Source organism: Cinclus cinclus, chromosome 21 (assembly GCF_963662255.1).
Source record: "Cinclus cinclus chromosome 21, bCinCin1.1, whole genome shotgun sequence".
Taxonomy (NCBI): domain Eukaryota; kingdom Metazoa; phylum Chordata; class Aves; order Passeriformes; family Cinclidae; genus Cinclus; species Cinclus cinclus.
In genome coordinates, this window is record NC_085066.1 from 2,086,715 (window position 1) to 2,101,997 (window position 15,283).

Below are 15,283 nucleotides of genomic sequence, written 5' to 3' on the forward strand. Positions count from 1 at the left end.
AACTCTCATACGGAAAAGAAGTAAAAAGGAAGGAAAATAACCAAGAAAATTTTAGGACTGAAAAAAGAGTGTTTTTTTCCTTCTTTTCTTCTGTAGGTTTCTTCTTTTTTCTCTGAAGTACTTTTCTTTTTCCAACAAAGATGCTAAATATAGCTTACAAATGTGATTTTATACACACATACGCTATTGAACTGTTAGCAAGTGTGTTTGGATTTCTTTTTCCTTACTGCTTTTAGACTTCTTCAGTCTTGTTAACTTGCTCCTTCTACATAAATATTATCCTTTTAAAGAGCACATTTTGCAAAACTCCTGAGCTGTAGGAAATAATTAATGTTGGCACAAGTGCCCTGCATGCACCACATCAGGACCATGTATATATTTCTTCCAAATTGTCACACACGGTGTTGCGTTGTTGTGAAAATATTTATCTTTGAAGATAAAGCAGGAATTTTCCCTATGTATTTATATACTCCTGTAAACAAAAGATGAATAGATGGATGGGAGTTTGGGCAAAGCTGGAAAGCACCCTTCAACACAAATTCTGATTTTCCCCAGGCAAGAACTTCAGTAGTTCTTGTGTTCCAACAAACGGTCTACAAGAAATATTGCAAACTAATTCTTCGTCTTGCTGTAGCTTTACACTGTTGGCAGAGAGTCTCTTTCAAGTCAGAAGGCAACTAGAAAAGCTGGATGAACTCTTGACCAGGCTGACTTATGATGGGGACCCCATTCCTGTGCAAAGACCTCAGCTGCTGGAAAAAGTCAACTTTCTGCTCTACAACCTTTTCCGGAAGTGCGTAAGCCGAAGTACAGAGCTTTACTGGTACAACAATGAGAACACACTGCTAAGAGGAAGGAGAAAAAGTTTGAATGTCTGAGGATTTTTAGGACCAGGTTCCTCATATAAGAAGTATGGACAGCTGTCATCAAAAGTAATAGAAACTGAAGGTGCCAGGCAGCTTCTCATGGGCAGATTCTAAGGGTTTGTCATCAAGTTCTGATTTCAGAAATCCCCTTATTCTAGGAGGAGTTACGTACATTCTGCTGAGAAAAGTTGTGAGGTTCTGTGTTTCTGATTTTGCCTTTTTTTATTTCTTTTAATGAAATGTTCCTTTTCTTTCCTCTGTCCCCCCCACCAAGCTATGCTTCCTGCTGCCCTCCCAGCTCACCCTTCTATTAGTAGGTAAAATATGAGCATCATTTCTCTTGCCTTTGGTACAGGCTATACAAGAGATAAACCACAAGTGAGTCTCTGAAAGCAAAGTGGGCTCAACTGTTTGCTATCTATATATCAAAAAATTAAAATCACAGTTTAATTATTATAGTTTAATTTCATTGGAGCCATGCTCAGTGTTTTTTCATACTCTGTTTTATGGCTCTGATAAAATTTTGGGAGACCAAGACTTTGTCATCACTGTATTTTAGAACTATAAAATTTGGTGTGATTTTCAATGTCTTCCAAATATCTGTTTCTTATGGGAACAATTGAAGGGCAAGTTAGACCACTGGATCATTTTGAGAACTGAGAGTTGGAATGCATAGCTCCCACTTCGGCATCTGTAGAGAAATAAATCTTTAAGAGATACCAGCCCCTTTCTCTTCCCCCCCATCTAAAGAAAACCCCAAAACTCCATCTGTTTGTTCATATCTATTCCTAAAAATCTGGTTTTTTCACTTCTTCTCACACAGCTCCTTCGTGGTTGAAAGGCAGCCCTGCATGCCAACACACCCCCAGAGGCCAATGGTTCTCAAAACTTTAATACAGTTCACTGTTAAATTAAGGTAAGGAAAAAACTCTGGTATAAACTCCTTCATTGGTGTACCATATTTTACCCTAGGAGAATCTAGAAAGCAAACAAGACCAGCTTGCATTAGGGATCCATACAGCTGCAGGGAAATTTTTTGGAATGGGGATATAAAATCCACAAAATCTGTCATGTAGAACAAGTGGCAGTAAAGAGTAAAACACAAGGAAGAAAGGCACATTGTGGCTAAAGGCAGCACAGTCAGGGTTCTGTATGCATTGAATTATTGTTTTAATGACTTTACAAACTGAGTAAATAATGATCCTTGTCATACAAGCCAAAATCTGAATACTCAGAGCCACTTCTGCACAGAGGAAAGGGAAACTACTGCATTTTGAGGGGCTTGGGTGAATCACAGACAAGTTATTTCTCTCCCAGAAGCTCCTTGCCTGACTCTATGAAAGAGCGAAGATTGGAGAGGAACTCTCATTTCTTTTTCACCTTGCAGCCAAAGTTCATGGAGGGCTGGGGGTGAAAAAAAGTGCGTGAAGGAAAGCACACACACATCTGTGGTGCAGTCAGAGATTGTACAAATCTATTTCCTAACGAGGGCTGCTTTGGTGTCTCTCCAGCCATTCCCTCAAACACATGCTAACTTTTCCACACACTTAGAGGGAGGGTAGAGCACCCACCACTGGAACAGCCCAGCTCCTCTTTCTGAGTATTCAACCCTGTAAATTGTGTTATAATCATAGATGCCTAGTCTGTTTTCAGATCATAATAATTTCTGATACTTTAATCTGGAGCAACCAGCCAAGTGTTTTCTGGTGAGACATTTATTCTGTTAATATTCAATTGCTCATTTTCTGTTTTGAAGGTTGCTAATTAAATTGCCAGAGCTGAACTACCAGATCAGAGTGAAAGCAACTATTGACAAGTAAGTAACTTAAAAGTGAAGATATTCTCTTGCTCCCTACAGAGACCACACAGTTTTTTTCAGTGGCTACCCCATCTGATTTTAAAACTGCTTTTAAAAGGAAAAAAAAATTAAAACCCACCAGTTAGAAGATCAGAGTAACACTTTTTCATGTGGAAGATTAATTTTTTAAAAACAAAGCTGCTAGATCTAATTGATGTTTTCAAATTGGAGGCAAGAAGTTCATTTAAGATTTGTCTCAAGACTTAGAAAAACTTCATCAGACTGATAGAGCAGCATCACACAAAAGCTTGAAATCAAACTGTGTTGCATTTATGGGACAGCTAGCTTTGAAATATTGCTGAGCTCTCAACATGCACCATCCCCCTAGCCCTATTACCAGCTCCCTCTTTCTGCTTGTTATGCTTCTGCAAGCCCCAAAAAACCACCCTGACTGTGTGGACACAGATGTGAGCCTACAAAAAAAAAAAAAAAAAAAAAAAAAAAATAGGAAAACACCCAGTGAGGAGGGAACAAGAGAAAAGCCAGGACTGTTTCTCTCAGAAACCATGTACCATCTGATAATAAATAGCAAGATAAAATGCACTACCTGCATATGGCCAGATGCAAAAATCTAAGTGGACAGCATGAATTTCAGTTCTTCAGTTTAAATGTTGTAATTGTAGGGTCAATAGAAACTTTAAGCAGGCAAAATCTACCATCTCAGATATGCTTCTCAGTACAAGTTCTGTCCTACACATTCACTGATTCACAACCCCTTTACTCTCCCCCACCCCTCTTCTCTTTTAGGAATGTTTCAACTGTAAGGTAAGACAATAAAATATCATACTTATTAGGTCTTCCCAATACAAATACATAACTGTATTTGAGTACATAACTGTATTTGAGTACATAACTGTCATGTCCTGTGCAGTAACCGTAGATTTGTTCTGTGTGGAACACATGTGAAAGCCATGAACATGGATGAGTCTGCAAATGGAAGCTTGTCAGTAGAATTTCGGCATTTGGTAGGTTTGACACTTTTTACTGTTGTGTACTTATGGTAGAGAGAGAAAAGATTCTTTAGAAACTCTGGAGGGAGAACTGTACAACTGTCAAGGCCACACTCATTTTCCTTCTGCTTGTACAAAAAGATTGCTCCTAGAACCTCTTTATGTCATTCCATACTTCATCCATTCCAAAAAAATATGACTGTATATTTTCACAGAAATTACAAAGCAAATCCTAATTACCGCCAGAAGAGGAAAGACTAATTACACTGAATTACAAAGGTTCACAGAAACCGAGCTTGGTTAAAAAAACCCCAAAACACCAAACCAACAACAACCAAAAAACAAAAAAAACCAAGCAGAAAAACCCAACGCACAGAGCAAACAAACAACAAACCTAAATCACAAGACAATTTTCTAGGGGAGATAGAATTGAATGCTTGAAATCTATAGGTAATTAATGCCTGTGATAAAGCCTTGTGAGAGACTGCTTGTGTAAATTCTGAGAGCCCAGTGAGTTCTGCTTTCTGATTAACACTCCCATGCCTGTGGTATTTTTGGGGCATAACCACAGATTCAGTGCCTCGTGTAGTTTTTGCAAGAGGAGATTGAGATCGATGGTTTTTAGCACTTTTTTGGTGTGTGATACACTTGGCAAGCACCCTAGTTAATCCTTTGTTACATTAACTTAGTTTCTTAAAACTTTAAAAATATCAGAAGACTCCTCACTGAATAGAATTTTCAAGGTGCAGTGTCAGAGTCTTCATTAGACTTTGCTTATTGCAAATAAAATCTTATTATAACTAACAACATCCTGGTTATAAATTATGTTCTTTATATGTACTTCTGGCTATAGTTTCTCTCACAGAAAAATATTGCTTTGCTTTATCCAGCAACCCAAAGAAATGAAAACAAGCGCTGGAAGCAAAGGAAATGAGGTTTGTGCATTTATTTTACTTGTTGTTTTTGCTTACTCTCACAAGTATTTCATATTTGATTTTATTTTAATCAAAGAGCTGTTGAATTTTGCAATATATACGAAGTAGAGGATCCAATTATTATGTTAGTATAATTAGCATTGTTTGGAACTACTCAAATTGTAATTGCATGCCTGAAGTCTGTATACTGAAAAAGTTACAATAGAAGGTAGAGAGTAATAATCAAAATGTTTGCATTCCACTTGCATTCCAAGGTTACCGTTTTGGTCATTTACATTTTGATCAAAAAAAAAAAAAAACCAACAAGCTTTAAAGATTTTTTTTGTTGTTGTTGAAATAATTGTTTCCTCCAGGAAAGGTCCTGTAAGTATATGTCCTGCTGGTCAGGTTCACAGCTGAAATCAGGGTGTCATTATCTTTGCATCCAAGGGGTTTACTGCCTCAGCTAGGACCAAAAATGTGCTTCATCTATTTACATCTTCTTACATCTATTTTTAACCCAGCCTGGTCGTAGGTTCCCCTCTCGTGGTGATTCTGTGTATGGCATGACAGCACTAAACCCAGCATAACTGAGGGTAAAGTTGTATTAACAGGTTTTAAAAAATATTTTTAAAAAACCCAAACCACTCATATCACAGCCTGAATAGCCGTAGTTACACAAGCACAAAAGTTACTTGAAGTATTCTCTGAGTACAAAGCAAAAGGTGTGTTCAGCATGAAGAATTTGACCAAAACCTAAAGCAGAGGATGCGTGTGCCCATCTCACACACATTTCTGAACAGAACAACTCATAACCTGATTAGCAGGACTGAAACTCAAGGCTCACCTCCCAGTTGCTTTGCTGCTCACAAAATCACTGACACCACAACAAGCAAATGCAAAAATGTAGGTTAAGAAATGTTGGCACTCCAGTTTTGGCAGCATTTTCTACACATTGTGCCTTTAAAGCTATATAAAGCTATCATAGGGCTGTGGAGAATTAGGACAGCTCAACTGTGACCTGGTTCACTGCTGATTTCCTCAAACAGAGCCTCTCCTTGGTCAAGTCAGTCTGTGAAAGTGGTTATTAGCAGAACAAGAGTTGGGATTTTCTTTGTTAACAGCAGCTATAATGCTTTCAAAACGTGGTTTGTTATAGGACGTTCAGTATGCTAAAAGTGTAATTAAATATAACTGGCCTCATTTAAAAAAAAAAAAAAAAGTGGAAGTTCTCTCTTTTAGATTTGTCCTTTCATGCAGAGGTACCTTTTTGCCTAGATGATTTTTCCATAAGAAAAATTTGCTTCTGCAAAATCATAATGGGGGGAAGAAGGGTTGTTTCACCAACCCTTTTCAACTTTGTGTCAGCAATACAGGTTGAGCTGGACCGATTCAACCTGTATTAAAACATTTGAGCTCATTTGATGAATGAGTATTTCATGTAAAAGCTTTCAGGTCTAAGCTGGATTTTTCCCTTTGCAAGGCAGACTATTATTATTCAGATGCCTAAGGATCTCCTGTGGTCCCAATTCCTCATTTATTCAGTATCTTTTATTGCAGTGGCCTGTACATCTCCTGGAGGAGGTGCTCCATGACAAAGATAAGGCCACAAGGTCCTCTGCCAAGAAATACTTTTATTTTACATTGATTGAAAGCAGATATTTCAGTAAGGGAAAGCATTATGATATGCAAGTTTTATTTCTTTTTTTTAAAAAGAAAAGTCTGATGAAGCAAATGCATGATGGGGAGGGAAACACCACCAACAAAGAAATCTGGAAAAGAACAAGTATATTTTAATCCTTTGAGTTCTGGAGATGGAAATGCATGTCAGAAGATCTGTTTCCTAAGGAGCAGAGATTTGGATTTTCACAGAGCTATGTTGGTTTGTAATGAAAACAAATGCTTATACTACAAACTTTAATCAACAATGACAAATAGATATTGTTTTCCATTCAAGAAAACCTTGGTGTTTTAATACCAGATTTACTTTGGATTAATGATTTAAGCCTCTAGTCCTTCAACTACTCACAGCAAACCTGGATGAAGGCCGATTTGTCATTAAAGCTGTGGCTATTTGCTTTGTTTCTAGTTTGTTTCTCCTTGAACATCCCTGTTCAAAGTCAAATTATCAACCAATAAGGAAACTTTAGGGAAAGGAGTGTTGGAGACAACCTTAATTAGACACACAAAATTATCTGTTAACTTCTTGTGTGCAAATCTGTGTTTAAAAGCAGCATTTTAGAAAAAATACAGAAGTTTAGAAGTACTGATTTAACAATATTAAGGGGGTCTTATAGATTAATCAGAAAAAATGCCACGCTTCTGGACCAATTTAATGTCAGAGTTGAACAAACAGTTTTCTTCATTCTTTTCCTGTTCTGCTTATATATTTGATATGGGTTTTCTTTCCAAGTGTAACCTCAGCAGCTGCATCACTAAAACAGTGTTAAATGCCAGCTGTCAGGCTGCACTCACAGCTTTATAATCTCATTATTCCCTCAGGGCCCTCACATGGTGACCGAGGAACTACACTCCATCAGCTTTGAAACACAGGTCTGCCTGTATGGATTGACCATAAATTTGGAAGTGAGTATTCAGGACAGGTTATCTGGGGTGGGTGTAAAAGGCATTTTCCAGCAGTTTACAGAATTACAGCTGTGTTGGGCCACACCACAGGTCTGCCTGCCCTTGGTGAGGCAGCACTAACCACAAGATTTCCAGAACTTCTGGAAAAGAAGGCAATGCTTTGGGAAGAATGAGAGGCTAGAAAACCAAAGCACAGTGCAGCACTAATACTTTCCTCAGCAGCATTTACACACAGCATTCATTCTCTCCACCAGACCAGCTCTTTGCCTGTGGTGATGATTTCCAATGTCAGCCAACTGCCCAACGCATGGGCCTCTATTATTTGGTACAATCTGTCAACCAACGATCCTCAGGTAGGTCCTGAGTATGCAAACACCAACTTCCTGCATTTGCATATTCGTATTATTTGGTTACTAAATACATTAAGTATAAAAAAAGATTTATTTCCCTCTTGAACTGGCCTTATTTTTGTCACGTACACTGTCACCAAAATCCCACTTTATTATTGTTCTCTTTATCTTTCTTTCCTTGCCCAGATATAAAACCACATGCACCCTTAGCTTTTGTTTTTGTAGCCTAAAGTAGTGGTAGTAGTAGCTCTTAAACTAAGGAAAAGTGACAGGCCTTCCCCACAACTTCTCTAGTTTTAATATATCTTTCTTGGGTGTGTCTGACTAGACTAGACCTGTTAGAAAATACTTCTACCAGTACAACTCCAAATCTTGAAAGCAGGCATATAGGTGAATCTGTAATGTACTTAAGTGCTGCTTTCTCCCATGGATTTTATAGGAACTTGTGCCTTCTGTGCAGAAGACTACAAATGTTAAATAGCAACTTCTAGTGGCTCTAACCCTGAGCAAAGGCAGAATCATTCTTTCTAAGGCTCCAGCTGTCTCAGCACATATTTTAGATTCAGTCACTGTATTTGCAGACTGTGGAATGGTGCTGTCAGTGGCTCTTGGGCTTTCAGCTGGGGATTAGTGCAGTCACACAGATGCTCAGAGGAGGGAAAAGGGAAAGGGTCAGGCAGTCTACCATGATGGCAGGCCAGCTGACCAGCAGGCTGGGCTGCATTATCACTCTGTGATCCTCCAAAGAGTTTTTGCACAGTCTTCAGTAGGTCCCATTGTGTGTACAATCCAAAAAAAAAAAAAAAAAAAAAATCACTATCTTTACACAGGACACTACCAGAGGCGTAGCAACGTATTTTAGCACCAAAGATGCACACAGGGATTTTAGCTCTCTCTCTACAAGCCTAACCCTACAACCCTGCCCAGGCACCCACATGACCTTGCTGGGTGCCTGCAGGTGGGAGGATCCACACACGTTTGCCCCAGTGCTTCCCCCCACACAGAGCTCACTTTCAACACTTTCAGATTCTGCTCAAGTACTTGCAGCCTCCTCTTGCAGCCTCATATGTATTTCATGATTGCTACCTAAACAAAGCATTCATTCTGTTGCAGAATTTGTCTTTCTTCAACAACCCCCCTGCTGCCACTTTAAGCCAGCTCTTAGAAGTACTGAGCTGGCAATTTTCATCATATGTTGGTCGTGGACTCAATTCTGAACAGCTCAACATGCTGGCAGAGAAACTTATGGGTAAGTGTTTAGAAAGACATAGATTTTACTTGCTTTGGGGTTCTTTATTTGGTAATTACAGGCAGGGGCTTTAAGTACACCCAGCACGAAACTAAGCCCCACACAGCCATAAACTCCCCCAGAATGAGATGGGGAGAGAATTGGAAGGGTAAAGTGAGAAAACTCGTGGGTCAAAACAAAGACAGTTTAACAGGTAATGCAAAAGCCACACATGCACACAAGGCAAACAAGGAATTCATTCACTACCTCGCATCTGCAGGCAAGTGTTCAGCCTGGAAATCGGGGCTGGATTCATAACACAAAGGAGTTACTTGGGAAGACTGATGTCATCACCAAAAACATCCCCTCCTTCCTCCTTCTTACCCCTAAGTTTGCATGCTGAGCATGTCACCACATGGTGCAGAATACCCTTTTGGGCCAGTTAGGATCAGCTGTTCTAGCTGTGTCCTCTCCCATCTTCTCAGCACTCCCAGCCCCTTTGCTCGTGGGGTGGGTTGAAAGGCAGAAAAGACCCTCACTGTGTGCAAGCCCTGCTCAGCAAGAACTAAACCATCCCTGCACTACCAGCACTGTTTCTAGCACAAATCCAAAGCACACTGGCTACTGTGAAGAAAATTAACTCTACCCCAGCCAAAACCAGCACGGCATGACCTCTACTTCCAGAGCTGATATCAAAAATGTCACAATGACAATTTTTCTTTAAAGAAAAGCAGGCATCAGCTTATTCTTATCACAAAGTAATTCAACTTTCAAATTTCCAGGCTGCTCAACTGAAGGAAGAGGGCATCAAAATCACACCGAATTGTGTGATGTTATTTTGCTTCCTTAACAATTATCTCATACATCTGAAATCAAAAAGGAAGTATTTTTGCTTGCTTATGAGGTTTGGTTTGGGGTTTGTTTAATTTTAAGTACCTGTCCTTGTGGCTCTGTTCGTTTCTGGGATCTCACCAGAGATGCTTCAGTGGTGTCAGCAAAGCCAAGAGGCTCTCTAACCTCAGCAAGATGTACTATTGACTGATGTACTCTGAGACCCAAGTGGGCCCCAGAAGGGAAAGGCCCTGGGGAAAGCTGAAAAAAACATTTAAGCTAAAAACTGAAACTGAGCACGTACTGTTGTGAACACCAAGTCACGAGCTACTTTAGGCAAATATTTCCAAAGTTATTATCACCTGCTTCAAAAGAATATAGAAAACCAGACCTACAGTCCCTTAGCACGCCCCTATCCCTCCCTCCCCAAGTCTGCATGTAGTGCACTTCTCCCCTCACCCCCCCAACCATCTATACAGATATCAAGCAGTATCTATTTCATAACTTCAGAATAATACATGCACCATTTAGCCTTCTATTTTTTCCTTTTAGGACAGCAAGTCAGTTACAATGATTATCAACTATCCTGGGCAAAGTTCTGCAAGGTACCGTTCCAAAAGCAAAATTAAACTCTTATTTCTCATAACACCCACAGCCAGGCCTATCTCTATTTCTCTGATGCTGCTGCTAAGATTCCCACTTGCCACATGTGGAACTTACAACTCAGCGCAATCACATCCCTTGTAAAAAACTAATTAGAAAAAAAACACTTCTGGAAACATAAAGCTTGGGATTAGGGATCTACTTAGTTATATTGCCACAGATATCAGAAACTGCCATTATAGTGTGTCTTATATATTTCTGTAAATGATCAACTGAAAGTGTTACCAAAGCGTGCAATGCATTTTTTCATAAAGCATAAGTAAAATATGTCATATGTTTAGTTTTGACCTAAATTACTTCAAGACAGTCAACATATGCAATAACTTTGATGAGGAACAGAGAATGTATTGATAAAGAAGGATAAGCTCATTTAATTAGTATTAACTACATTATTTAAGCAAGTACAGAACCTTGGAAGGAAGTTCAACTTTCTCATCTTCTTTTCACTCAAAACACAGATTTATAGCTAGGAAGAAACCATAAATGTGATTTTTATTCTCCTTGAAAAATGAGGTACTTCCAATGCATATCTTAAAAATCAGTTGGTTTTACGTCAGGTTGAAAGAGAGGTGTTACTCAAAACCACAGCTCAAATTGCCATTCTCACTTGAGCAAAGCAGTTTATTCTTAAGAAACTGAGAATAAACTGTCGTGTGAATGTTGGGTAACATCACTCTCATGATTCTCCTGTGTGTGTTGGTTTTGTCTGTGTTTTGTGATTGTTTTTCTAACTGTTAGGAACATTTGCCTGGGAAGTCTTTTACCTTTTGGGTGTGGCTTGAAGCAATCCTGGACTTGATTAAAAAACACATTCTCCCTCTTTGGATTGATGGGTGAGCAACAAGGGAACTGCTGTATATTGACCTCTCTCCACATTTTCTCTGTCCTTTACTCATCTCAGTTTCAGCCATGCAGAGCAGTATTTGCAACGACTCTAACACTTCTGTCTCCTTTCTCCCATTCATAACTTCTGGAAATTGCTGCCAAAGGGGAAATGCAGGTTTAGATCCATTCTTCAGTTCTGTCTATGCAATCAAGTATTGGGATAAATTTCACCAGGCTTCATAGTACTTTGAGCTCAGTGCCATACCCCAAGTGTAAATCATACAAAGCTTTGGTCAAACCTTATAAAGCCTTGTAGCCAGGTTTTGAACACCTGTATAAAGTCTGGCCAGATCAAGGCTGGGCTGGATAGCTCTGAGCAACCTGGTCTGGTGAAAGATGTCCCTGTCCACGGCAGGGGGTTTGGAACCAGGTGAACTTTAAGGTCCCTTCCAACCCAGGCCCTTCTTCTGTGATTCTACACATTGAACAGATAGAAATCCGTGTTTTTCTCCAAAAGTAAACCCGTGATTTCCTGTTATACCTCAGGTACATAATGGGATTTGTGAGCAAAGAAAAGGAACGAATTCTGCTGAAAGACAAGACACCAGGAACATTTTTATTAAGGTTTAGTGAGAGCAATCTGGGTGGAATTACCTTTACTTGGGTGGATCAGCGAGAAAATGGTAAGTACAATTAAAAGAAAAAAAATAACAAGCCAACAACTATACAAAACCAACCCAAACTCTGCAATATACCTGAAAATACAGGAGTCAAGTTTTGTTCGGTTTGAAAATAAAATCCACATGTATCATGTCACAGTATGGTTTTGGACAAGATACAAGTATCATAATTTCTCAAACACAAACCAAAACTCTGACATTCCACCTCTGAGCTCTTTATATAAACAGAGCTCTCTAGGAGGTGTACCTGCTAACTGCAGGCTTTAGATTTATTTCCAAATATGAAGAAATTAAATATCGAAAGATACCAACTTAGGTAAGAACAGTTAAAGCCTATGCAAGTGCAAACCTCAAAACAAAGGCAAAAATGTGTTCCAGCTGCCGTTGCTCATCTACAGGTTATGGTGCCTTTGTGTTTTTGCAGGAGATGTAACATTTCATTCGGTGGAACCCTATAACAAAGGTCGTTTATCTGCCCTGCCTTTTGCTGACATACTCCGTGACTACAAAGTTATCATGGCAGACAACGTTCCTGAAAACCCCCTGAAGTACCTGTATCCAGATATCCCCAAAGATAAAGCCTTTGGCAAACACTACAGCTGTCAGCCAAACGAAGGTGAGGCTCCACTTCTCTATTTATCCTTCCTGCACAGCGGCTGCAAAGTCAAGAGGCAATTTGAGGAATGTAGCGAGAGGAGGGAGAGAACAGATTGAGATGCCTCCTTTAATAGTCATCTTCAAGGGAACTGTTTTAACATGTGTCTGTCATTTAGACAGCTTCATTTTGCAAATATATCCCTGGTCTTAGAGGTTACAGTAGAGGTGATGACAGTATTTAAAAGAAGCTAAGAAATGGAATTTTTTTTCCTGACTGATGCATCACAAAATTCAGTGCTTGGGTGTTCAACAGAGAGGAAACTGAAAAGTCATCCTGCTTATTGGCTTCATCGATGTGTTACACTGTAGCATGCTGTTTCTTTAATTTCAAGAAAACTCAGTATTTCCCAAGTATCTTGGAAGCCCTACTTTATTTCATTTCATGGAATGGAGCCCTAAAACAAAGACTGTTTATCTGTGTTACCTTTTCCCAATATACTGCACAATTACAAAGTTATTAGGGCAGACAATGTTCCTGAAAACCCCTGGCAACTGCACTAGAAAACGCAAAAGGGGTGAACAAGAATGGTTCCAAATATGTTCAGGCCCACATTATTTTTTGTCCAAGTTACAAATTTTTTAGATCAAATTCATTCTCACTTAAAGAAAGCCCTCAAAGCCTTAATTATTAATAGATACAACACATTCTTCTAGACTTCCAGTATCAAAGGTTACAATTCAATTTGAATTCAAATTCCTACACAACTTAAAAATATTTGGAGGCTACAGTATTTTTCTCCCTCTTTGTTTTTACTCAGTGGACTTTTCCTAACGCTCCAATCCTCTAAAATCTTACATATATGCTTAATTTCATGCAAAAGATACTGCTGAAGCTGTATCTGTAGAGACAGAGCTCCAAGCATTTGCAGAACTGAAATCTGCAGGCTCAGAGTACCAAACTTAAAGAATAGTATATTTGCTTTGAAGGCCTAATGAAATCTCTTTCATGAGTTGCAGTATTATATTATGATTCATATCTAGTGAGCACAGGCAATTCTGTGACTAAGACCTGAACTCAAGGACTAATCTCAGGAATTCCCCTCATTATATGGCTATTTATTTATTCAGGGACTCTCCGATATATTATTGTCTGCAGCACTTCAAGCAAATAGTTAATTTCAAATAGATAATAAAATGACTAGACAATATTTAATTTCTCTACTATTTATTCTAGTCTCAAAGCCCTCAGATGGAGGAGGGAAAGGTTATGTTCCTTCTGTATTTATCCCAGTCTCCAAAATGTAAGTATCCTCACAGCTGTGTTACACTTTAACTGTTATTTTTATGTAATTAATATCCCATTTCAGAGTTTCCCCTGCTTTCTTTCCCCGAACTATTTGAAAATAGTTTGGAAAGGACTGCAAAAGACAAGAAAGGTAAGTAAAGGACTTCACCTGTACAATGCTTTTCCCATTCATGGGGCAAACCATTTGTAAAAACTGAATGCAGATTTTATGCTACTCTGATCTACTTATCTTTCACTGCCTCCTTTTTCTCTCCAGCAACTGATATTAGGGCCAAGGAAAGAGAGGAAAAACCTGACTCTATCTCCTACATTTTTAAGTGTATACCAGGTTATAGGCATGAGCTTACAGAGCCACCAGCAAGCCTGAGTACAGGGTTAACAAACTTAAAAAACATTCACCATACTCTTCTGATATGCATAAAGTTAGAGGGATTTGAGTTTTTTTCTAAGATTTTTTTATATCTTTTTTGTTTGGTGGTTGTTTTTTTTTTTTAGCTTCAATGACTCTACAGAACCACATTCTCCATCAGATCTTCTTCCAATGTCTCCAAGTGTTTATGCTGTGCTAAGAGAACACCTGAGTCCTACAGCCATTGAAACTGCTGTAAGTTGTAAACTTTCCCATTCATAAGTAAATATTAAGCAAATAAGAGACAGCACAGATGCTGGTTAATAAAAGGCTGCTTGTACAACTATGAAAGAGCTCTTTCATCACTTGCTGCTGCATTACATTCTGAAACAATTGTGCAGATATTTCCTATTCTAAATGGTGCAGGATACTGCAAGCATCTTGAAAGCACTGGAATTGCCTGACATGCTGGCCAGTGAATCATAAATATCAGAACACAAAGGTCCCAGGGTACTTGCACAAACAAAGGCTTTACACTGAAAAATACATGTCACTTATACTAATTCTCTAGGCAGCACAAAGGCCTGGACTTGCTCAGGGGAGCTGCCCAAGGAACATCAATAATTCCCAGTTCAGCAAACTTGCACAACTTTTTCACGCTGCAAGACTTTACAGGGGTTTTCAAAGTGCAAAATTAAAAGTCAACTAAAACACGTTCAGCAAAGAAAAGTAATGTTAAGTTAGTATATAGAAAAATTAGGAAAATACTCTATGGACATATTATTTTTTTTAATTCCTCTTTTCCTTATTGATTAGCAATGACGTTCTGAATCACCGTGGCTCAGAGTCCTTACACCAAAGATGTATAATCAGGAGGGATTTGTCCAGTAGTCTTTGCTCAGGAAACACAGCAGTGGTTTGGCTCCAGCAGCTTTAGAAGAAAATCTCCTTTTTTAATACTAGCCCTTAACTTTCTGTATGTTCAATGATTTATGATCTCAAATCAGAAATGTATGTATTTAAAAGCATGTCAACTCCCCTTCAAATGCCTCTCTGTAAACACTTCTCCTTACCCACAAACAGAACAAAACTGAACCAGAATCCTGATTGTCAGTGATTAGAAGTACAGTTAAACTTCATGTACTAATCAATGAGTTCTTTAGTACCTCAACCTGAAGATCCACTCAAGAGCAAAATATATTTTTTTTTCATTTTTCACTTTTTTCTCTGATAGCACTCATGACAAACTAGTTCTTTAGCTAAAAATTAAAAAACCAGCC

At 38.8% G+C, this 15,283-nt stretch overlaps 1 protein-coding gene across 1 annotated transcript in view; it reads left to right on the plus strand.

Moving 5' to 3' along the window:
- STAT4 (signal transducer and activator of transcription 4) overlaps positions 1–14,490 on the plus strand; it is a 34,446-nt gene extending 19,956 nt beyond the window's left edge. Inside the window, exons 8-22 of the mRNA XM_062506762.1 lie at positions 635–793; positions 1,690–1,782; positions 2,623–2,682; positions 3,472–3,489; positions 3,596–3,689; positions 4,565–4,609; positions 7,091–7,174; positions 7,429–7,527; positions 8,638–8,779; positions 10,145–10,188; positions 10,985–11,079; positions 11,618–11,754; positions 12,176–12,367; positions 13,583–13,649; positions 14,150–14,490. Coding sequence (XP_062362746.1) covers positions 635–793; positions 1,690–1,782; positions 2,623–2,682; positions 3,472–3,489; positions 3,596–3,689; positions 4,565–4,609; positions 7,091–7,174; positions 7,429–7,527; positions 8,638–8,779; positions 10,145–10,188; positions 10,985–11,079; positions 11,618–11,754; positions 12,176–12,367; positions 13,583–13,649; positions 14,150–14,285 — 1,465 coding nt within the window. The 3' untranslated portion in view covers positions 14,286–14,490. The remainder of the gene's footprint in view (positions 1–634; positions 794–1,689; positions 1,783–2,622; positions 2,683–3,471; positions 3,490–3,595; positions 3,690–4,564; positions 4,610–7,090; positions 7,175–7,428; positions 7,528–8,637; positions 8,780–10,144; positions 10,189–10,984; positions 11,080–11,617; positions 11,755–12,175; positions 12,368–13,582; positions 13,650–14,149) is intronic.
- The last annotated feature ends 793 nt before the right edge of the window (positions 14,491–15,283 follow it).